The sequence below is a fragment of the Podarcis pityusensis genome, assembly GCF_964106645.2.
Source record: "Podarcis pityusensis genome assembly, chromosome: 12".
Lineage (NCBI taxonomy): Eukaryota > Metazoa > Chordata > Lepidosauria > Squamata > Lacertidae > Podarcis > Podarcis pityusensis.
Window position 1 is genome coordinate 58,677,628 of NC_138037.1, and position 23,812 is coordinate 58,701,439.

The 23,812-nt window shown below is 43.0% G+C and overlaps 1 protein-coding gene and 1 long non-coding RNA gene across 2 annotated transcripts in view; one reads left to right on the forward strand and one right to left on the reverse strand.

Moving 5' to 3' along the window:
- Positions 1 to 519, reverse strand: part of LOC308460083 — a 29,402-nt gene extending 28,883 nt beyond the window's left edge. Inside the window, exon 1 of the long non-coding RNA XR_013978464.1 lies at positions 228 to 519. This is a non-coding gene — a long non-coding RNA (uncharacterized lncRNA). The remainder of the gene's footprint in view (positions 1 to 227) is intronic.
- CNTNAP2 (contactin associated protein 2) overlaps positions 1 to 23,812 on the forward strand; it is a 1,044,505-nt gene that overhangs the window by 893,604 nt on the left and 127,089 nt on the right. The window contains exon 15 of the mRNA XM_080975740.1: positions 6,057 to 6,184. Coding sequence (XP_080831866.1) covers positions 6,057 to 6,184 — 128 coding nt within the window. The remainder of the gene's footprint in view (positions 1 to 6,056; positions 6,185 to 23,812) is intronic.

The window sequence follows — 23,812 nt, forward strand, 5'->3', positions numbered from 1 at the left end:
AGGAGAGGGATTGAGGAAAAGGAAGAAAAGGAAATACGAATCAGCCCCGCGCTGGAGATTGACCAAATGTGGCTAGGAGCTAGGTGGAGCCATCAACCTTGTAAAAAGTGTAGACTTGCACATGCTGTCCAGCTTCCGTTTTTGCTTGAAATGTTCATTTTGGGCATCCCAGAAGTATGTAAAGGCAAGACGCAGGTGGGAGAGTGCTGGCCTGCAATGGCGCCCACCTGAGAGGTGATGGAACTTGGTTCCCGAAAGCTCCAGCAGAAAAAAAGCACTGATTAGAGCAGGTCACCATCTATGTGGGGCCATGGAGCCGAGCCCCCCCCCCCCATTTTCACTGCGGGGTCTGGGCCCTCTCCATATTCTGTACCTGGGTGGGCCCTGTCAGGCCCTCCTGCAGGTGCAGAGGGCTCCGTAGGGCCCTTCCACAACTGCGGTGGGCCCCACCAGGTCTCCTCCCACCGTGTGATGTCACATACACACACCAGCGCCCCCCTCCCATGTGGGGCAGAACTCGGCATGCCTGGATTAGAGGTATGTTTTAGTTTGTCAGGGGCTTATGCATGCATTCTGCATAGAAAGCTAACAAACACTTAAAAAATACTATCTTGACACTTTATTTCTGAGAGACCTTATAGCTCTTTGCAAATCTTATGTAGTGCAAAGAAAGTAGAAATCTGAAAATTATTCCGAGATGTTATCTATCTCATTACAATTACAGGATTATTCATCTCCCATTTGGTTATTAACTGGAATCCAGCACACTGAGAATGTAATCCCTGTTCTTTTGGGGTGATTTCCTTTGGGAGAGAAGGATGATAGAGGCCATTTTTGCAATCAAAATTTACAAAATATTTAAATAGCGGATGCATTATTATCTAAGTACTGAATATTCCAGCAGTGATTATTTCTAAATATCCACAATGAAGTCAGCATGCTGGACTTGTTCTGTAATTAACTCGCTTTCCTTTGTGGGGCTTTAATGCTTGTAAGCAACACAGAATTCTGATGAGCTCTGTGGTGACTGAAAGCTCCCTCCATCACTTGGGTGACCAGAGGTTTCTCCACCAAAATAGCTTGGCCATCGTCTGTTGGTCTCCAGGTGCCGCAAGACCTCCATCAGTAAGCAGGCTGCTTCTCAGAGTCTCCCCCTCCAGCTTGATATGCTTGGTGGGGAGAAGGCAGCTAATTTATACTCCAGAAGCAGACCGTGGGGCCCTCTTACTAATGCTATATTCAGACAGCACACTATTCCATTTCCCCAACATTCCCTTACCTGATACCTTCTGCATTTTATGTGGCCTTTCGTATGACATAAAAGCCACCTGGAAGTCTAGCAGACTCTAGTGTAAATTTAGCACTCACTTCTGTGAGTCCAGAAAACATCTGTTTGCAATCCTGTTGACCCGGAAAATTGTGGTATCCCAGCACACTGATATTTCCTGCCAAATTCATGGGTGAATCTTGGGGGAACAGAAGTGCACATGTGTTGGGTGGCACTGCTTTTGTGTCACACCACCCACACTGGTGTGAATATCACTCAAAAAGCCACAGTTCCATAACACAACAGGGAATGTAGTGTAAAAGGAACATTAGAAAGAGCAGCAGAAGTGTCAGCATTATAACCAGGAAAACTAACACAAAATCCCAAACCCTGCAACCTTCCTCAGATGAAAATAGGGACATTTCTCACTCCTCTCAAGCTGACCCTCCTTGACCCCCCCTTTTTTACTGTCCCCCTCCAGGCCCTTCCTGTCCAAAGAAGGGCAAGTGCTGCCCCCCCCGCACCACTGGGACAGAGCACACACGCCCTCCACCGCCCTGAGAAAACCCCTTAATCCTGATTTTATTTTATTCTTTGGTAGATTTACAAAAAGAAAAGCACACCCCAAAAAATAAATTTTAGAAAGGGGCAAGATTAGATGTGGATGCACAAAGCATTTTGTAAAAGAAACACCTTTCCTCCCACTGAGGGTGGCCTGGCCCTCTGCCTGCCCCTCCGGGACTGGGCTTCAGTGGTGGCAGCCTCCCCTCCTCCTCCTCCTCCTCCTCCTCCCTTGCTCTCCAGCAACCTCTCTGAGCTGCAGCAGAGGCCATGGAGAGGTCATGGGGTGCCCCCTTGCAGCTGCCACTGCCACGGCTGTTGCTCAGAACAGGCCCCAGCTAATCCGCCTCCTGAGCTTGGCAATGGCGGCGCTGGAGGGAGAAATAGGGACATTCTGGGGTCAAATCAGAAGCTGGAGTGGCTTTTGTATTTCTGGGACTGTTCCTGGAAAATAGGGACACTTGGAGGGTATGTGATTCCCTACATTTTAATGCATCATATAAATGGATGCCACTTAAAGGCTGGCAAATGAGTCCCCTTTCCTGCCTTGTGCTTCAGGTCACAAGTTATTCCTCAGCAGCATAAATATTTCCACAACTCACAATGAGTGACCATTGTTATAAACAACAAACTAGGTCTCAGCATGATGCATGTCTAAGTGAAAAATCCCTTTGCTTAAAAAATGGAAATTGACTCTTCTGTAAGTCAATGGAGGAGCTCACATGTTAAAAAGCAACTGATGGAATGGATATAACTTAAATCCTAGATATAACAACTTAAAAAGCAGTGGGGATTTAATGAATTTACCCTGTGAAAAAGATGTGGCATGCAGAGGGACCCTTTCAGTGCAGTGACCCCTCCTAAATTTATGCCACTACGGTAGCACAGCAGAAAAATATAGTAAGTGGATAGTAATAATTTGTGTATTTTTAAGTAGATTTATTGTGCTCGTTTGCGAGTGAGTGAGAACAGCAATTTTCCAGCAACCAAAAATAAAAACAACAGTCCACTATAGATATCCACTGTTTTCAAACAACACTTTAACTGTTTTAAAAGCACAGTAATTAAGTTTCTAATTACCCTCTTAATCACAGATGTTAGGTAGCCATTCTAATAAGATACCATCCTAAAACATGATACTTATTTTCTTAATTGCTTTAATTGCATTTCCTTTTTAAAAGAAATGCATGTTCTCTTCATCACTTGAAAATGACTAAGTAAACAGTGGTGACCAAGTGAACGTTTAACGTCATGAAATTCCCTGTACCAACTCCTGATGTGGAGCCTTCCTTGCTGTCTTCTAATGACACTTGGCTGCAGTTAGTTTTCCAGGTTTTCAGGGCCCAGAAATGCGTCCTTCTGGATATGTTCACAGGGTTTTGAATCTGTGCTGCGTTTGAGCTGAAGAGCTTTCCCTGCCCTTTGGAAAAGAGACAGAGAGTTTGTTTTGGTGCTCTTTCTTTTTTCTTTCTCCATTAGTTTCTTAGTGGAACGGGCCCAGCAGAATCGTAGAAAGTTCCCCTCTGAACAAACCCATCCCAATATAGCACTGCTATCCAAGGCCCCTGTTGAGGCTGGAACAGGCAGAGCAGAGTCAGGATGGACCTTGGTAGGTAATGGATGGAGCCAAGGCCGAATCCGCCAAGAGAGGCAGCATTTCACTAGCTTTTCAACCCCCAGGGCTGGTTACCTGAAACAATGTAACTGGACCAATTTGCTGGCTAGCAAGTTGCGACCATACCTGTGCCAAAGGGTGAGGGTGCCGTCTCTTGAAAAACGCCATTCTAGTCCTTAGGTAAGGTCCCCATGGTAGAGCTCCCAGGGGCAGAACCGTTGCAACTGATCAGGTGATTGGCAGTGCCTGCAAAGCCCCTTTCATCCATGCCTAGCTTTACCTGCTGCTGCACATTTGACATCAGACAGGGCAGGTGGGCATGGCTTGGCTGAGACAGCCTTGCAGCCGAAAGAGGAGGTTCCCCGTCTCTGCTGTGCAAGATTGCTCTCCTGAGCCCTGCGATCCTGGCTGGATGGGGCTGGGCAGGCAGTTACTGTCAGGTGAAGGGTGGAGAGGAGGAGGACACAGAGCTGCCTGCCAGTGGGGAGCTGCCCAAGAGGAAGGACATGTTTGAGTTACGTGAGCAGAATTCCCTGATCTGGAGCTTGTGCAGAGTATGAATCAACAAGCTTTCGGCACCAAGAAAGGAGTTACAAAGTTTTACTGCAAAGTGTCTTTAAACTTGTTTTGAAAATGTTGTAAATACAAATCAACGCATTGCTCATAAACAACTAGCAATGTAGTTTAGTTTTCTTTACGTTCTTACTTGTTGATATAATCTCTCTCTAGTCTCAGAGACAGATTCCGAGAAGCAAGTTGCTTCCTCATTGCGTCAGCAGCTTCTGAGAGAGACCCACATCCCAGGAATGAGGGGGGGACATGGGGGGGGGAGACCCTACCCTCCAGTTGTAGCTTTAGTGGCAAAAGCACATTCTTGCACTTGCTGCATTCTCTGCAAAAAATACATTCTGCAAATGCAAACTTCCACTAAGTCTCATACGCAATGCACACAATTTTATGCACACCAGACTTAACATTTTTTACAGGATGTTTAGAGGATGGGGGAAGGAGGCAGACCTGTCCCAGCCACCAAGGAGAGAGATTCCCTGGCACTGGAAAAGGGCATCAACCAGCCACAAGGGATGTCTTTGGTCTAATCATGCTTTTAATTAGTTTCCTGAGATTTGAGATTTAATACAATGTTCTACTATCATTGTTGTTCTTGCATTTCCATGAAACCTGTTTTGTGGTGGAATTGTGGTACCGACATTTATAAATAGTATTTATGAGATAAAGGTAGGAATTGATATTAATTTGTATGAACAAAAACTGAGAAGCAAATGGATAACTCCTCCAAAGGAAGCAGTAATTCCTATATTAGTTTGAAGTACAGTGTAAGTTTAGCTTCAACTCTGCTTTTGCATTTGGTCAGTCTGCTGTCATTCTGGTTCCCTGGCCCCCTCATGGGCTCAAGATGAAGATGAAGAATTCCTGAAAATGTAGTTTTGCTGTTTGTTAAAGAAATCACAAGACAAAAAGCAGAGAAAAGGAGAATACACAGACTGCTATCTGATTGCATATATAGCTTAGCAGCTCAGGGTTAATGCAAGCCCTGTTTGGGTCATGAAATCCTCCATGTGAAGATGGAGATGCTCTGTCGCTTGTCCTGCTGCCTTCCATGTGCCTGAGGGTTGCATGACTGGCTCAAAGACTTGCTACCCCGGTAGGCTCCCCACATGATTCAGAACAGTTCTTCCCAACCAGTTTGGTATGCTGGTCCACCAATCCAAATTTACTTGTAAAGTGACCCATTGTTTCATTGTCACGTGAATTTTGGACTGTAGGCTATCAATAGCCATTGGTTTTGTTCAGGTATCTTATAACCATGACTTGATGTAGCCAAGCAAAAATTTACTTAACACAGGGGTTAAGTAATTAATGAGGAATTTGATGAAACATTTATAGTACTTATAAAGTTTCTCATATTTTTAATGGGAATGGAAGAACATTAACCATCTGATTGCAGGGCACTGCTTCATAGGCTATAAAGATATATTCTAATAACACAGTTACACAAGCGGATATAACAAACTTTGGCTATTTTTAATAGTTCGATTCACAATAAAGTCAATTTTGGCAAGTCTCAGAGGGATGGCAGAATTGAGCCTTTTGACATTTGGTTATAAGTGTCCCCACAGCATTACGATAGGCCAAAAGGTTGCAAGAGGCATTCATCATACCAGTTAATGATTAAAAACCACAATTATTTTGGGTTTCCTTCAGACCCACTTGCAATTAGCAACCCACATCTTGCGAAACACTGATTGAGAACCCTGTATAATTAGGACCCTGCACTGTGCAGGCAGCTGACATGCCTAGAGAAGGGTCCCTACCACAAACAGGAGCCCCCTAACACGCAGAGGGCAGAAGGGATGTGCATGGTGACATGATGGAGTTGGGGCACCCTTCCCCACTCTCCCCCCTATTGCATGTGGAGCTTGTGTCTTGTAGCAACGTAGGAAAAGGCTAATAAGATCATTGCATTGGTTTCATTGTTATTTTGGAACAACTATTTTCTTAGAATGATAATTTCACCATACAGTGCTCTCTGGGACAAAAAAATCACTCTTCAATGGATAGCTTGTGATGTTCTCTTCTTTTGTGGCCACTCAGGAGAAAAGATGCTGGCCTCCTATCTTACAAAGACCACCTGCCTGTCAGTCAAGTAATGGTTGGAGATATCGACCGGCCTGGCTCAGAAGCCAAGTTGACTGTGGGGCCCCTGAGATGTCACGGAGACCGTAAGTTTTCTATTACATGCATTATCTAAAAGGTTTCCTTGCTTAGTACAATTACACAAAGGTAAATTGCCCTACCAAGACAGTTTGGGCAAATCTCTCTCTGTTTAAAGTTGCATCTCAGAACATCCATAAATATATTTTGAGAAGTAATTCCTCTATTTGCCTCTAACAAAGTCTGTTGTACAGGGAATGAGGGCAGTGCCGCAGAGAGGCAGCACCACCCACCTGCCTCCCTTAGAGGCAAGAGTGGATTGCAAAGAAGAGTTTCAGGTCTTGTGGTGTCTAGAAGTTCAAAGACATTGCAAGCCCTTTGGGAAGAGAATTCTGTAATGGCCACAGTTTCCTAGCTATTGCAAGATTTGGGCCAATGAGCCTTGGAGCCTTTATAAGGCCTTCCCTCCCACACACACCTTGCCTGGCCTTGGGGCTCCTTGGATACATGCTTTTGCATGGTGCTCATTCAAAGCTATCTATGGAATACTGCAAAAACGCATACAGAAAAATGACTCTCTAACCAGGCTTGGTTTTGCATCCTAAGTGCAGACATTCATCTTCCTTGCAGGGTAAATGAGGCAACTTGGGCTACCCTGCTAAGTTTATGACGATATAAACTGCAATACAAACAGCAGCAAAGCAGCGCTCAACATCTGTGATACCACAGAACTCTGCCGTTAATGCCATTAGCATTACTATTTATATTGCAATAAACTCACTTTATAGAGGTATAAATAGCAGCATTATGGCTAAATGCATCACTGGGAGCTTGGCTTATGGATGTATAAAGTTTGACATTATTGCTGGTGAGGATCATCCATGTTAACAAAGGTGGATGCTGGGCTGCTTTTTTGCTGTATGTTTGAGCTTGAAGGTTGAAGAAGGAGCTGCAGACATTTCAGCACCAGATTTTTCAGTTCAGATTTTCCAGTTCAGATTTGAAGAATTCACCGTTAAAGATTCATTTCAATCCATGATCTCTTAATTCATGAAAAATGAAATCCCTACCCTGAGAAGCCATTAAGTCGGGGTGGATAACCTGATTTCAGCCCAAGGACTGAAATGGACAACCTTATGAGGTCCATTTGCCAAGGTGGGTATAACAATCTCTGTACAGCGCTATACCCCAATGTCTGCTGAGTGGTGCACAAGATTCCTGGGGTCATGGCCCTCAACCACAGTCTGTGACTCTTTGGGGAGGAATGACGGAGTCTGCAGCATCTTTGAAATGTGGTTTATTAACACCTATGTACAACCTGAGTGCAGAGTTTACAGCTTTCTCATCTCAGGAGCTGCCGCCCCTGCCCCACCCCCAGCACTGCATTCAGAGCCATCCTGCCTGCCCTCTCTTCCTCTGCAGCAGCCCATGGAATTCTGCCCCACTCCTTCCCAGCAAACTTTTACATTTCGGATAATTGTTCCTGTGACATCTTGCTCCCCCCCCCCCGGTCACCATGGCAACCTGCCCACTCTCCTGTCTCTGTCCACTCCTCAGAGCTGGGTGGGGAGGCAGGTGGAGCAAGGGCATTTATTTTTCTTTGCCAATGGTCCTTGAGGCTCAGTACCTGGCTCCCCAGTGCTCCTTAACTTAGCTGCACTTAGCTAGTCTGGCCAGGCTGGTTTGCATAAGCTAACCCATGAATTCCTTGCCTGGCACAGTTCCGCAGCTTGTATTTTCCATTGTATCCCAAATGTTCTCTAACTACTACCATTTATTAGTTTCTAATATTCACCAACAGTCTCTGGTACCCTAGATCTAGGACAGTCCGTTGCAGTCTATTCACACAAAAGCCAGAGATTTCTGCATGCTGCTGCTGCTGCTGCTGCTGCTGCTGCTGCTGCTGCTGCTGTTGTTTACACACCCTTCACCCTAAGGTCCCTAGATGTGGAACAGCATTAAAACACAATGCATGCTTCATCAACATTTGTCTTGCAAGCAAGAGGCATTATTGCAGTTGTTCAAGGATGCTTTGCATCCACACAGAAGAACCTGGGGTGGAGTGTGGAACAGGGCCAGTTAGAGATGTGGGTGGGAAGAGGGGTGTGACCTGGGGGGAATTCTGAGTGCCAGACTGAGAGGTCTGGAGGGCTGCATTTGACTTCCAGGTCTGGAGTTCCTCATCTTTGCATCAAGTGCTTGGTGGTATCCCATAAACCAGGCTTCTTGTAATACAAAGATTCAGAACGGAGGTTACCTCTTAGCTGTGCAGAGGAAGGAGTACAATTCCTGGGCTGTTGTTTGGGTCCTCCAACTGAGACCCACGGAGCAATGCTGACCCCAAGAAGTGTGTGCTTGCTAAGCTGCAGAGCTTGTCCATGCTGTCTTTGAAGCACCCAATGAGCATTTCAAGGCTTGTGTTTCTTATAATAACCTTTATAATTTGGGTAATAGTAATCGTTACATGTCAGTCCCACTAACTTCTGGATGTGGTAAAACAAGTCTAAAGTACCGTAGTTTTGCTTGGGAATGCCATGACATTGAGTGTAACTGTATATTTCCCCCTCCAGTCAGTGTCCAGAGCCAAACCTGAAATGTGTGCCTTGGAAAATTATAGTTCCACCTTATCCATCTGTTCCTTTCCTATAAAAGCTGCAGCCTTGATATCTGTTATTACTCTTCTTCATAGTGTGTTTGGTACGCAAATATTATTTGTCAAAAGGGATTTTGCAGAGAAGAAATGCTTTCTAGAATTGACAATTAACAATGTTTATTCTAAAATAGAATTCAGATGGTTTGGTTCTTCATCTTTGGATTTACAAATAATTATCTTCCACCTTGACTTTGAAATCATCTGAAGTATGCTTTCAGTTAACAGAAACCCCTTATTGCTGAGGATTTTTTAAGACTGCATTCCTAAACCCATCTACCTGGGAGTAAGTCCCCTTGATTTAAGTGAGGTTTACTTCTGAGTAGACATTTACAGGTTTGTACTGTTCGTTTCTCAAAACAGGACAATGTTAATTTGTTTGATGTTTATTCATTTTATGTGGCAAAGATCCTCTGGCTTTTTGCCTGAGGTTTATTTCATTTTTTAGAAATGTTATCAAGCATTCTACAGCTACTTTCTCAACTAGCTTTCCAGGAATATTTTTCACTTATTGCAATAGGGCATTCAGTTTATTTTTTTGTTTAACAAAATTTGTATACCACTTGATTGTAGTAAAACTGCTCAAGCTTTTCAGGAACTGTTGTTGACCATTTATTGCTGCAGGCAATATGTATTCAACATGCAGTGTAGTTAAAGATTTCAGACAACAGCAAGATACTGATCTAGAAAACATAAATATGATGTTGCAGAATCAAATTATTCTGACAACTGAGGAGTTCATAAGTGCCATGGAAGAACCCATTCTTCCAATACAAATTTCAGATATGTTAGGATATCACATACCATTGGAACCCTAAATATTTCTACTTGGTTATCTAAAAAGTTATTCTGGAAAATAATAAGAAATAGTGTTTAACCTTATAACTGCTGCTCAGATTATAATAGCTAAAAATTGGGGAGCAGCATAACTCCTACTATAGCTGAATGGATTGAGAAAATTTGGTTCATATTAGCTATGATTAAGCTAATTTATTAGAAAAGAATACATATAATCCAGCCAAACAGGTTTGTGGAAAAACTGGTATTTTTTGTAATGTTTTGGGACATTAAGTTCAATGAAAATGTTCAATCTTGTGCTGCTTTCAACCTGATTTAATAGTATTTCTTTCATGTTCTTTATTTTTGGTTTACTTTGTTTATTAGGAAAATATCTTTTAAAATAAAAAATAAGAATTTTATTTGTGACTGAGTATGTGTACGTATTCAATAAATGTTCACCTTAAAAAAAAACACCACTCTGGGTGCCCTCCCTAATGAAATGTGCTGGGCACGGCTATGCTGCCATGATTTACTATCCTCAACTTGCTGCTAGAGTGGTTCAGAAGCATGTATCAATATTACCGATACAACTCCTTTTGATTTTCTTTTTAGATTATTTCCTTTTCTTTCAAAGATCTTGCTTCTGTTTTTGAAGGAATGATCCTCCAACCTGACTCCCCAACTCACATTCCTGAGGGCCTAGAACATGCCTTTCCCCTTGAGACTTTGCCTGTTTCCACTGCAAATCCATGTACCCAGGCTGCAACATAAAAATGTGACCATTCTCTTGAATTTACTTTGTTAACAAAACCATGAAAACGACTGTGTTAGGGTGATCGTCTGTGGAGATGCTGGAAGCCATGAACATAACTATTGCACATTTCATGTCAGACAGAACAACATCCCTGTTGCAGTTCCCACTGCAATTCTTTTGTGAAACTTTTCTTTTTTCTGTAGTCGCATACAATAAGACAGATGGGGAAGGTTTTGATCAGTGCTTTTTATTTATTTATTTAAAGAAAAACCGGTGCCGGAACTCACCATGAAGTTGTTACAGTTGTTACTGCTGGGCGACTCGGGGCAGCCCTGAACAGTTGCAGAGCTGCTAAAAACTACGGCAAGCTGTCTCCCTAGCTGGTCTGGGGGTCACCCCTGGTTCTGGTGCAGGTCAGCTCAAGGTGCCCCCACCCCCCTCATTCTCTCTGATTCAGGCGGATGACTAGGGCAGTTCGAAAGGGCAAACGCGCATGTGTGCAATGGGAGAGGCCTGGCTGGAAAGCCTAAAGCCCACCACCGCTACATGGGAGTGGGACTGAAGAAAAGGAAACATGAATTGGCCCTGCCCTGTAGATTGACCAGTCATGGCTGGGAGCAGCTAGGAGCCAAGTGAAGTCATTGATCTTATAAAAAGTGTGGACTTGCAAACACTGGCCAGTTTCCGTTTTCAGTTGAAATGTTCATTTGGGGCATCTCAGAAGTATGTAAAGGCAAGACCAGTGCTTTTTTCTGGGGGGAACGCATACCCCTAAACGTTTTGTGAATCTAAGTTTGGCCTCATTGCAGGGCAGTAGGAAAATGAGAGTACCTCTAAACATTTTTAAAGAAAAGCACTGGGCAAGACGCAGGTGGGAGAGTGCTGACTTGCAATGGCACTCAAGTGAGAGGGAATGGAAGTGCATTCCCACATGCTCTGGCTGAAAAAGGCATTGGTTTTGATGATGGACAGGATGGTGTCTGAACATTTGAGCACAGAAAAGGAACATTATTTTAAGGCTTGATTTCTCCTTCCTGAGTCCTGTTTGTGTTAGAAGAGTAAGAACTGAAGAAGCAGGTGGTTTTTCACATCTCAAATTTATGTTCTTCATTTCACCTAGTTTCTGTGAGTTTTAGTCATCCAGTGAATCTCTTTCCTCTCTCAGCCTTGGCTCACTGCACTGTGTTGCTGTTTTTTAAACTTCCATTAAGTTTCATTGCTGAGATAGGAAAGAGCTGTTGCGCTTACTGTAATAGTGTGACCACTCAGGGGTTCACAAAGTCCAGCACTATTCTGGATTAAATATAGAACCATCAAAGGAGGGGAAATGGTCTTGAAATGTTGGGAATTCAGGAATTAATAAAAACCCTGTCCTTGCATTGATCTCATGTTCTCTAGAGAAATATACCATGAGCTGCTATTCATTGATTTTTATTGTATTTTATGCTTGACTCTTATGTCATTTCAGATTTTATTCCTTGTCTTTCTGAATTTTCCTTCTATATACTTTTCTATTTCATTGTTTGAGGCTATTAAAGGATTTTAGAGGAGTAATAAGTTAATACAGGGCTATGAATTGGCAACTGTAATTTCCTGTAACTGGTGTCAGAAGTAAGCAAAATTCCCTCATTTTAAATCTGAAGCACAATGAATACCAGCAAGACTATTTATGTTTCTAAGTACAAGTGTACAACCACAAGATGCTGTGTGGTTGATACCCCACCCCGGCATTTGCCTCTATTGCTTTACTAGAGTAAAAAAACCCATCCCATTCCACATTGATGTAAACAGGCTCTGTGATTATATAGACTGATCTCCTTTTCTCTGAGTTTTGTATCACACAGCCACCACACTTTAAACAACTCAATACAAACCAGGGATTAGGCTTTGCATACAGTAACCTCATCCAGCCCACATTTCACCAGTTTCTCCAAAATAATATAATAGGGGACTTTGTCAAAAGCCTTACTAAATCTAGATACACTACATCCACAGCATCCCCCCGATCCACCAAAAAAAGATATAAGATCCCTCTGACATGACTAGTTTTTGAGAAAGTCATGCTGGGTCTTAGTAATAAAAGTATCCTTTTCAAAATGTTCCCTTACTACTTCTCTTCCTATCTGGGGCTGCAGCTCCCTCCTTGCATCCTTTATGCTGTTATCACCAGGTTGGGCATCACTTTACTTTTGATGAAGACAGAGGCAGAGTAGGTGTTGAGCAGTTCCGCCTTCTCTCTGTCACCCAACAGCATTTCTCCATCTTCTCCATTCAGTGAACCTGCTAGTTGCCTGTTCTTCCTCTTACTTCAAGCATAGCCAAAGAAACATTTTAAAATTATTTTGAACCTCTCTTGCAAGACTGAATTCATTCTGAGCTTGGTCCAGCTCATCTTCTCCTCACAACTGTTTTGCTACTCATGTATACTCCTCCTTTGTTATTTCCCCTTTCTTCCATTTCTTATACAGTGGAACCTCGGGTTACCATAATCCTTATGAACACTTCGGGTAATGAGCTCCGCTAACCCAGAAGTAGATGCTCCTGGCAGCAAACTTTGCCCTGGGATGCAAGCGGAAGTCACATGGTGGAAGCAGGAGGCCCCATTAGCGAAAGCGCACCTCAGGTTAAGAACGGTTTCGGGTTAAGAATGGACCTCCAGAACAAATTAAGTTCGTAACCGGAGGTACAACTATACACACCTTTCTTATATCTCATCTCATCTCATCTATAAGCTCCTTATGCAGCCACACCAGATGCCTCCCACATTTTCTTTCTTGTTGGAATTGTCTGCCTTTGTGTCTTCAATATTTCACCTTTAGGAAACTCCCACTCATCTTGGACACCCAACTACACTCAGCTTTCCCTTGCCTGTGTAATAAAACCCAAAAGGACATGTTCACTTCCTCCCATTTCATCAATCAGTTTTTCCCTGTTGGTGAGGACCAGGTACAAGACAGATGACTCCCTTGCTACAGCTTCCACCTTCTAGGAAATGAAATTGTCTTACCCTCCAAAGCAGGAGAAAACAAGCTTGTTCCCTCTTCCATGTGACAGATCTTAAGATATTTGAAGATGGCTCTCATATCTCCTCTCAGTCTGCTCTTTTCCAGGCTAAACATATCCAGCTCCTTCAACCATTCCTCATAAGGTTTGGTTTCCAGAAGACAGGACTATATGAATCGAAACATAAAATTGGCATCTGTTCACAGGAGGAGATCATTTGAGATAAAACTATACAGGCCTAATGAGGTTAAAAAGTACCACTCAAGTCTAATGACGACATCGTTTCAGGGTGCTGCTCAGATCTTCTGCTACTTTCTCCATACTGTACTATCCTACCTGCAGCTAAAAAGGAAACCCTGTAGGAGTCTGAACACTTTAACCTCTGCTTCAGCATCAGGCTCAAATATCTGTTGCAGAACAGAAAAACAAGGGGACAGCAGAACAAGACATGTGCAGTGGTCTCGACCTGTCCTCCACCGCAAGGACAATACCTCTCAGTTCATTTCAGTATCAAGCTGCTTTTCTTAGAGTCTCAGGAGAAAAAGAGTGACCTACCAGGTCATCCTACTAGAACTTTCGAAATAAATCCAATTCTATCACAGTTCTCTAATGTCTAATTAAAATGGCTTTATTTTCCTTGCATAAGCCAATCTTCTTACCATTCACCTCCTACTCTTTACTATACAGTAAAATTCGTTGTAATTAAGTTCCACTTTTAGTACCAGTGGAGGCAGAAACCGCTGGGAGGAACTGAGCGATAAAATGGGAGTAGCATACTGTCTTATGGGAAGATTTTCTTGCTCCCTTCTTTTCTGCCCAAGATTGATTCAGCATCATCCATGCTAATTGTGTCTGTCTATGTTTTCTCATTTCCACAGAATCCAGAGTTACTTGCAGGGAACCTCCTGGGGAACAAAATCTAGTGGTGTGCCTAGGGCAAAGTGGGCACAGCAGGCTAAAGTGCAACCACACCCCTGTGCCCTTCATTCAGTGGGCAGGCAAGAAACACCAAAGACACATTCCAATAATCTATCACTCACCTTTTCCTACCAAATAGTAGGAATTCACAATTCAGTTCAAAATTAAAAAGGATAGTGTCCTCACAGATACTCAAAAAGTGTGTCCTGCAGCAACTTTCTTCTCTGATCTGTGGGCTGCTTCTGCTCCATACGCTGGAAATACGCACGGAGGGGAATCCTCTGAATAGTCTTTGGGTCTCTCTTGAACCTGCCCTAAAGCACCCCAGTTGTTGTTGCTTTCTCAAAACAAACCAAACTGCAGATCATGGGGGAAACTACAGGCAGAAATAGGAAGAATACTTTCAATTCCAGTTTTCATAACCAACTTGGTTGAATGAAAGGAATCAAACAGATTTCTAGCAGGTGTTTAAGTCAAACCCACTAATTACTTTAAGAATAATTTCAGTCCATTTAAAGAGGAAATTATTCATGCTCGTAGTGCTCTTTCTGATTGTTATGAGGTAGGCAAAAGCTTCCCAAATTTACTAGAGCAACTGGCATACATTGGATCTCAGCCAATGCAGGGTACGTAACAGCTGTGGTGCACAGAGATTTCTACCGCATTATGGATTAGGTATTGATGAATAAGACTGAACTGGCAACCTAATAATGAAAATCTGTATATTTCCTAGTGGCTTGAACAATATAGCTCTCTAGCATCTGTTCATGGCCACTGGGCCTATCACCTCCTGGCAAATAGAAGGGGAAGAAATGGAGGCAGTGAGAGATTTTACTTTCTTGGGCTCCATGATCACTGCAGATGGTGACAGCAGTCATGAAATTAAAAGACGCCTGCTTCTTGGGAGAAAAGCAATGACAAACCTAGACAGCATCTTAAAAAGCAGAGACATCACCTTGCCGACAAAGGTCCGTATAGTTAAAGCCATGGTTTTCCCAGTAGTGATGTATGGAAGTGAGAGCTGGACCATAAAGAAGGCTGATCGCCAAAGAATTGATGCTTTTGAATTATGGTGCTGAAGGAAACTCTTGAGAGTCCCATGAACTGCAAGAAGATCAAACCTATCCATTCTGAAGGAAATCAGCCCTGAGTGCTCACTGGAAGGACAGATCCTGAAGCTGAGGCTCCAGTGCTTTGGCCACCTCATGAGAAGAGAAGACTCCCTGGAAAAGACCCTGATGTTGTGAAAGATGGAGGGCACAAGGAGAAGGGGACGACAGAGGACGAGATGGTTGGACAGTGTTCTCGAAGCTACAAACATGAGTTTGACCAAACTGTGGGAGGCAGTGGAAGACAGGAGTGCCTGGCGTGCTCTGGTCCATGGGGTCACGAAGAGTTGGACACGACTAAACGACTAAACAACAAGCATCTGTTCCTGGAGTTATTGCTTGGGGATTAAGTGACCATGGGTGCAAGGCAGTAAACATAAATTCCCCCAAAGGTTGCAGAAGAGTTGAACAGAGTGGCAAACTATCAGTTTATATAATGTCAAACTCCCCAAGAGTTCATCCTCTTTCCAGATATGCATGGCTAGGATTGAACTATCCTTTTTATCAGTTAAAAAGGATAGCTTAAATGAAAACAATATTTCTTACTGTGACTGCCAGTACACCAGTTATTCCTCTACTACCAACCCATGCTGCGACTCTCTTTCTCCCTCACTCACACATAAGTTTATGGGACATGTTCCCTATGTTAAGTCATTGCCTATGTTAAGATTGTTTTTCCAATTCTGGATCCACACGTCCTTCCACAGTGGGGACAGAGGTTTCCGAGTGGGAGTTCATCATGGTGAGGGTTTGCCAAATGTGCCTTCCTCTTACCTCGTTTCTCCCTTTCGTCCTGAGTTCAAGTGTCTTCAAAGTCCACGACACCTTTGGTAAAGACTGTACTCCAACTGGAGCACTCGCAGGCCAGTGTTTCCAGTGTTGCTGTTTATACTGCATTTTTTAAGATTTGCCTTGAGAGAGTCTTTTCTTGACCACCAGCATTATGCTTTCTATTTTTAAGTTTGTAATAGAGTAGTTGCTTTGGAAGACAATAATCAGGGGAAGTGGCCCCTTTGCTTCTGTGAGTGGCTACTGAATTCTGTAGAGCCAAGATGTTGTGGAATCCAGTGTGGAAGTTGATACATAAAAATTCAGCAAACAACTTTTTGGTTTTACATTCAGCCATGATTGGCTAAAAGTGTACCCTCTATGTGATGCATTTTATTTAGAGTATTTAGTTCCTTTTTAGGGCTGTGCGCTCACAAAAGAACCTACAAGCAAGAGCAAGAACAAGATATAGTGGCGTTTAAGAAACATATAGAATATTTCAAGAAGCTACTTGGCTTCACCCAAGCTTCTGACAACCTCAGTTAAAGGCACTATTGAAGACAAAAATCTTCAGTGCTTGCCTAAATATATGTACAGTTGGGACAAGGCCCAAATCCACAGGGATTTCCACAGTTTTGGGCCACTGCTGAGAAGGCCATTCTCTTGTGTAGACCAACTTAACCCATATTACTGGTGGACACGGCAGAAGGAGCCCTGAAGCAGGTCTTGGTGTACAAGCAGAGTTATGTGGGTGAAGATGGTCCTGCAAATATCCAGATCTCAAGCCATTTAGTGCTTTAAAGGTTGGGCCCAGAAGCTCACAGAAACCTAATGGAGCTGGCACAAAACTGGAGCTATGCTTTCCGTCTTCCTGCCTGTGCTTCCAGCATCCAGCCACTTGCACTTTCTGAACCATCCATACTCAGAGGGAGCCCCACATAAAGCATGCAGGTAAAAGTGCAGGGGTCCAACTGCTCCATACAGGCCTGATGAAGGGACTTTTGAATCTGCCTTTTGAATCGGAGGGAGATGGGAAGCTTTAAGGTGCATCATGATGTAGCACCCTGCTTGTGGTTAACGCTTAGCTGGAATGAAATATTCAATGCAGCAATAGAGAAATTAAAATAATAATTTATTTGTCAGACAAATAAATGAGAGACACAGTGGTATATGGTTACCAAAGCTCTGCCCACTCCAGCCCTGATGGCCAGCACTTATATTTCCTCAGCCCAGCCCCCTTGCTCCTCCTTTGGCTGCCTCTGTCCAATCAGCCTGGTTGAAATTCCTATTGGCTGTTTGCTAGAACCAATCATAAAAGATACACCCATTTCCTATTACCTTTTATGGGAGACAAAGCTATATTTCCTTCTATCCATAAATGGCAGACAAGTAGCCATATATCTTACACTTGCCTCGACAAGGCACCTTAATTACCAGATAACCTTTTTGCCCTATTGCCCTATTACCCTATTGCCCCTTCACTCCAAAACAGATGGCTAAAACAGATGGCTCATGGTAACAGAGATCTTGGGTTCACCTTCTCACACACCATCAATGAAATAAGAATCTAACATAAGAATCTAACATTTCTTACTTTCTAAATCCTTTGCATAATTACATTTAAGCCAATATATTTCATACATTAACATATATAGCTTTTTAGAAGGAAAGGAACTTAGTAAAAACAGTTTCCAAAAGCAACCCCTTAAATTTACACCCCCCTTTCTAGCCAGCTGCTGTTCCCATTAGCTCTTGCCCTTTAACCTTAGGAAAATATGACTCGAGTCTTCTGTTAAACAATAAAACTTACTATTTACCAACTCTTAATTAGTGTTTTTGCAGCTTGATTGTATTCTGTAATTTGTATGGTCAGTATGACCTTTTGCTCCCAGCCTGTAATTTCCTTTTACAACTTTAAGGTACTGCTATAGATCAGAGGGGCCCTGTTTAGGAAGATAAACATCTGCCAAAGTACTTAGCCAGCTGGTTTCTGCCTGGTATGAAAGATACAAACATTTACAAATATATTTTTTAAGCTCATTTTAAAATACAGGTCTTGATCAGATGCCTCAATGACATTCTTGTTTCTGCAGAAACAGACTAACAGAGACATCCTTCTGGAAACTGTGTACAGAAGATTACTCACCAAAATAAAAATGTAACTGAAATGTGTGAAATATGTCAAAGTTCCCAATTTCCATCAGACATCGCTTTTATGCCTTGTAGTAATTTAGATAGTGAGTGATCATCTTGGTAGCGTTTGTCCCTAAATGTGTTTAGGCACAAGCATGTGGAAGCAGAAACTTTGATATTTCCATACCACATGTGAACAAACATAATTTCATTCCTTGCAGCTGTTTTATAATTTGCTGAATAACAGAACTGAAATCCCTTGAATCTAGTGCAGCATTAGCTCACACTCTCTGGGGGGCAGGATTGAATTTTGAGGTCCCCTGAAGCACTTGGCAACACCTGTCAGAGAACCGGAAGGAATATCTCAGTTTTTCCAGGAGTAATGTTATTTGGTTTCTGCTGCCAGCTGTGAACCCTTCTGAACACACTGTATATTGCAATGGTATCTTTTGATGTCCTTCATGTGTTTTATGGCCCAGCAGAACAAATGTACTCTGTGGATTCTAAGCCCTGCAAAGAATTCTCCACATCAATGCAGATAAGATTGTATCTTACTGAGCACTGAGAGGCAGCTGGTGACTTTTTGAGCTGGTGTCTGCAATAAAAAACAAAACCACTCCCTTTCCTACACTGTGACTTATATAATGTTTATGAAGGAAAGGGTATCATGAATATGTGCAGAGTGCCGCAGTCTACCCGCTGAGAAACATCTACTGGTGAGGACTTCTGGCTGGAGGAATGGCGAACTAAGATGTTGTCTGCTGGCAGTGATGAGAGATGGTCAGGATAGAAATCTGACTACCTAACTCCCCTTTGGACAAGGGGAGTCAAAGGGCAAAACCTCAGATGCTCTGAAGAAGACATTTGTCATTGTGTCAAGGAAAAGATAAATTTCCAGGAAGGTGAAAATACCTGCTCAAACACTGCTTAATTGATCTTAAACTAGAGCTTCAGGTGGGCTCCCTCCTTCTCTGAGGAAGTGGCAAGCTCTCCCAGGTGAGAGCTGGGAGGAATCGCTTCTCTGTGTGTGGATTGAAAATTAAGATATAACAGAGGGATATCTCTATCTCTATCTCTCAGTCATCTATCTATATATTGACTTCCAACTGGCTGCAGGAGCGTGATTCAGAGCAGGCCCCTTTCTCCCCGCCCCCAAGATGGCCTTTGATTCACACTTCCACCACCAGAGAAGGGTGATTTGATTCCTTCCCTTGTTCCTGATGTAGATCTTCACTCAGCCCTTCTTCTCTGGTGGGGGAGGCACTGTGCTGTAGTTCATCTCAGGTGTAAAAATGTCTTGCACTGGCTCTGCATACCACACACCATTCTTGGATTCATGTATTTAAATTCTCCAAGAACAAGGTTCTGCCTTATGCATATTCCTCCCTCAAAACAAAAGTTACTTCTTTCCCTAATATGGAATAAACTTATTATGTCAGCTGTATGGACAAAGCTAATTCTTTAATTGTAGCCACAACTCAGTTACTTAGCATTAGAACTTACTTGCAGCGCCATGACATTGGCAAGAACTGGCAGCAGCTCCTTGTCTATTGCAAAGTCTAATCCCCCCCCCCCCCCCAATGCTTTTTGGAAAGTATTTTGCACAAAAGCTTTTCTACTCAAACCTTCTAAATTCTTCTTGAAAACAAAAGGAGGGCATAACAAGAGAGGTGCTTTGAACTCTCGCCTTTGTTTAGCTACCATAATTTAAATGTGGCTGCATTACATGAAATTCAATCAAGTAATGTCAGAGTTGGTATCCAGTTGCTTAAGATTGTCAGGTACATTGCCAGAATTACTTTGCTGGTAGTAACCCTTCTGAGCAGCTGAATAGTCTGTTTTCAGTTGTGGAAGTAATTTATTTTAGAAGCAGCATAAGAAAACTCTTAATGTGTTTATGTTATTCTCGTAATGTTATTCTCTAGATAAAGCACTCAGACATGACCCCCCCCACCCATATGCTGTCTGTCAAAGGATGCAGAATTCTTGCAACTGCAAGTCTTCTGTGAAATACAGCAAAAATCTACGGAAATGTGCAAAAGGTATAATCTCACATGCAGTTAGGCTGTTAAATCCCATTTATTATTACTATTATTCTTATTATTGTTTAAACTCATATACCGCTGTTCATCCAAAGATCACAGGATGGTTTACAGTATATAAACTCAAAATACATAGCATGACAACTGGCTACACCAAGGCTTGCCTATCCACACTCCCCTCTGGGCCAGAAAAGGGCTCTGGCCTCAGCCTTCAGCAACGAATTCCTCAGTGAAACTTGAGACCCCTTGGCACATAGATTGTAGTTTCTCTGCTCTTTTTCACAGATTCCATCCTACTACAAATACCTTTTGCATTTCTCTGTCCATGAAAAGTTGTGAAATAAATCTAGGTGCACCACAGCTGATAACAGTTGCAACTTTTTTCTGTATTAATTTTTTAATGTTGTGTTTCAGTATCAATTTCCCCAAGTGATCTTCAGCTGTTTTTTTTAAAGTTGCTCATGATCTCATTTGAAACTTTTTTGAACTGAATGAAATGCAGGATCAGTTTTGTTGGTTCCTTATACAAAGATGGATGCCACACATTCCACTTGAATTCTGATGCATTTTCAGAGGTTGTAGAATAGACTCTGCAAGTGTCCCATCTTGAAATATGTTCTGCTGGTCTCTCTCTACTGCACTTGGTGTGACATAAGCATATTGCCTTTTCTCACAAGGAAGGTTCCCAATAGATACAGGCATGTCCAACTTCAAGTCAGGTGTCATCTACTATCCAGTGTCAAAAACTGGCAGTGATTGACCACACTCTCCCATTGTCATTCTTCAACTGAAGTATATTATATTTGGCTGAGCTTAGGATAAAAATAATAACAAATGATAGTCGCTTCCACAAAACCTGAAGTGTTCATCGTAAATCAATATAAAACCTCTATGGCCTAGGGAAATTCCCCCCTTTTTCTGACAAATGCCAAAGAAAGCACTCTTTGTTTCTCCATGTGGTGGGCCTATTGCAGGCGGGTCCTTCCATTCCTCCTCCAAGACGCTGGCAGCTCACGAAGACCCGCTTCACAGAGGACTCTGTGTCTGCAGGTCTCTCTCAAGGTCCGTTCCCCCCGAGATCCTCAGGATGGTGGGTTTCCCCCAGACTCGCTTGGTGGATCCAGAGTGAGCCGCTTCCTCCTCCCTCGTAATTTTTGGCCGGGCCCCTCCAACCCCGCGGCGGAGGAGGCAGCGAGGGAGCCGCGCCGATGATGTTCGCAAGGAGAAGGGGACGACAGAGGATGAGATGGTTGGATAGTGTTCTCGAAGCTACAAACATGAGTCTGACCAAACTGCGGGAGGCAGTGGAAGACAGGAGTGCCTGGCATGCTCTGGTCCATGGGGTCACGAAGAGTTGGACACGACTAAACGACTAAACAACAAGCATCTGTTCCTGGAGTTACTGCTTGGGGATTAAGTGACCATGGGTGCAAGGCAGTAAACATAAATTCCTCCAAAGGTTGCAGAAGAGTTGAACAGAGTGGCAAACAGAGTGCTGTGGTGAGTGGCTGTGCCAGCTGTGAGGGAGATGGACGAGTGGGGGTGGCACGCGTAGAGTGGCTCCCAGCACTTTTTCCAGCGATAAAACTGCTAGCACATTTGCAAAGCTAAGGAGGGTTTGCTGTGGTTTCAAGCGGGATGGGGACCGTGCCTTGAGATTGCTGCATTGCAGCGGGTTGGACTAGGTGATTCTTGGGCCCCTTCCAACTCTATGATTCCGTGATGATATAGATAGATAGATAGATGATAGATAGATAGAGGGTGTACCAACATACTCTATTTAATACAACAAATACTAATATGAATAAAATAGAATGTTTAGTCGCTTATTGTCCTTGAGATTAATCAATTAAATTAATGAGCCAACATGGAATGTGTGGTCCAAACAAAACAACAAAATCTTTCTGGCTTGATTTTCCTGCTGTGAAAGCTATTTTTTCTTTGTTAATTTGGAGCTGAATGACAGAAAGCCACATTCTTCATAACTAACGAGATTATTTTAAAGCACTTTATCATACTAAAACACGTACAAGAAGCCACCCCATATTTATAAACATAATCCAGTAATTCATAACAGCATTTAATTGCTCTCATAATAGAAATTTGTAACATTTATGGAAACAAATTTGCTTACAATGAATGTTGATTAAATCTTCAGAGCTAGGGTGGTGGATAGCAGATAGAGTATTAGACTTGGACTCAGGAGACCTCGGTTCAAATAGTTGCTCAGGCATGAAGTTCACTGATTAATTTTGGTTCTTGTCTCTCAGCCTTGCAAGGTTGTTATGAGATAAGGCCACATAACACACCTGAGGAAGGGTAGCAGGCAAACATGATGGTAATATTTTATCATGCCAACAAATGTGGCAAGCCACACTCTGGACCTTGTTTTCTCAACTGGCAGGAAAAGGGTGATCTGAAAGTGGGGGATGTCGATCTCACCCTCTTGTCATGCTCAGATCACTTCCTGTTGAGATTTAGGCTTTCAACACCTTTCCCCCTCCGCAGAGGTGGGGGACCTGTGAGGATGGTCTGCCCTTGGAGGCTGATGGATACAATGGTTTTCCAAATGGCTCTGGGGGATTTGCCAGCTGATAGGACTGGCACTTCTGTCAAAACCCTCGCTGACCTCTGGAGCATCCATATGGCTAAGGAGGGGGGGATTCTTGATTTTTAAAAAATATATATTATTATTATTATTTTTTGTGTGTGTGTGTGTGTACATGGGTGGCGCTGTGAGGGACACGGATGGCGCTGTGGTCTAAACCACTGAGCCTCTTGGGCTTGCTGATCAGAAGGTCGGCGGTTCGAATCCCTGCGACGGGTAAGTTCCCGTTGTTCGGTCCCTGCTCCTGCCAACCTAGCAGTGTGAAAGCACGTCAAAGTGCAAGTAGATAAACAGGTAGGAAGGTAAACAGCGTTTCCGTGCGCTGCTCTGGTTTTGCCAGAAGCGGCTTAGTCATGCTGGCCACATAACCCGGGAAAACTGTCTGTGGACAAATATCGGCTCCCTCACCCAGTAAAGTGAGATGAGCGCTGTAACCCCAGAGTCATTCATGACTGGACTTAACTGTCAGGGGTCCTTTACCTTTACCTTTTTTTGTGTTGTGAACTGCTCTGAGACCTACGGGTGTATGGCGGTATACAAATTTAATGAATAATAAATATTTTCCCTGCTAAAGCACATTGTTTTCATATTGTTCATCATCAAGACCTTTGCTTTGTGTAAACTGGTGAACAAGATTTACTTTTTCTTTAGTATTTATTTCTTACCATCAGACTACTCTAGGCAGCTGACTCCAGTAGAATGTGGGGAGGGAGGGAATGGAGAGAAATAACTTTTTCTACAGCATCATCTGAGAAAAGGAAGCGAGAAAAGTCAAGAGAGGGAGCACCAGCAGGAGGAAGCATGCCAAGATTTCAGTGCCCACACCTTGGTGTGTCACAGCAAGCAAAGGGACTGGGCCATTGCAGCCCTGCCAACGCTTGTGCCTTCAGCAGGCCCATTCTCATCTCTTCCATGCCTTCTATTCTTTATT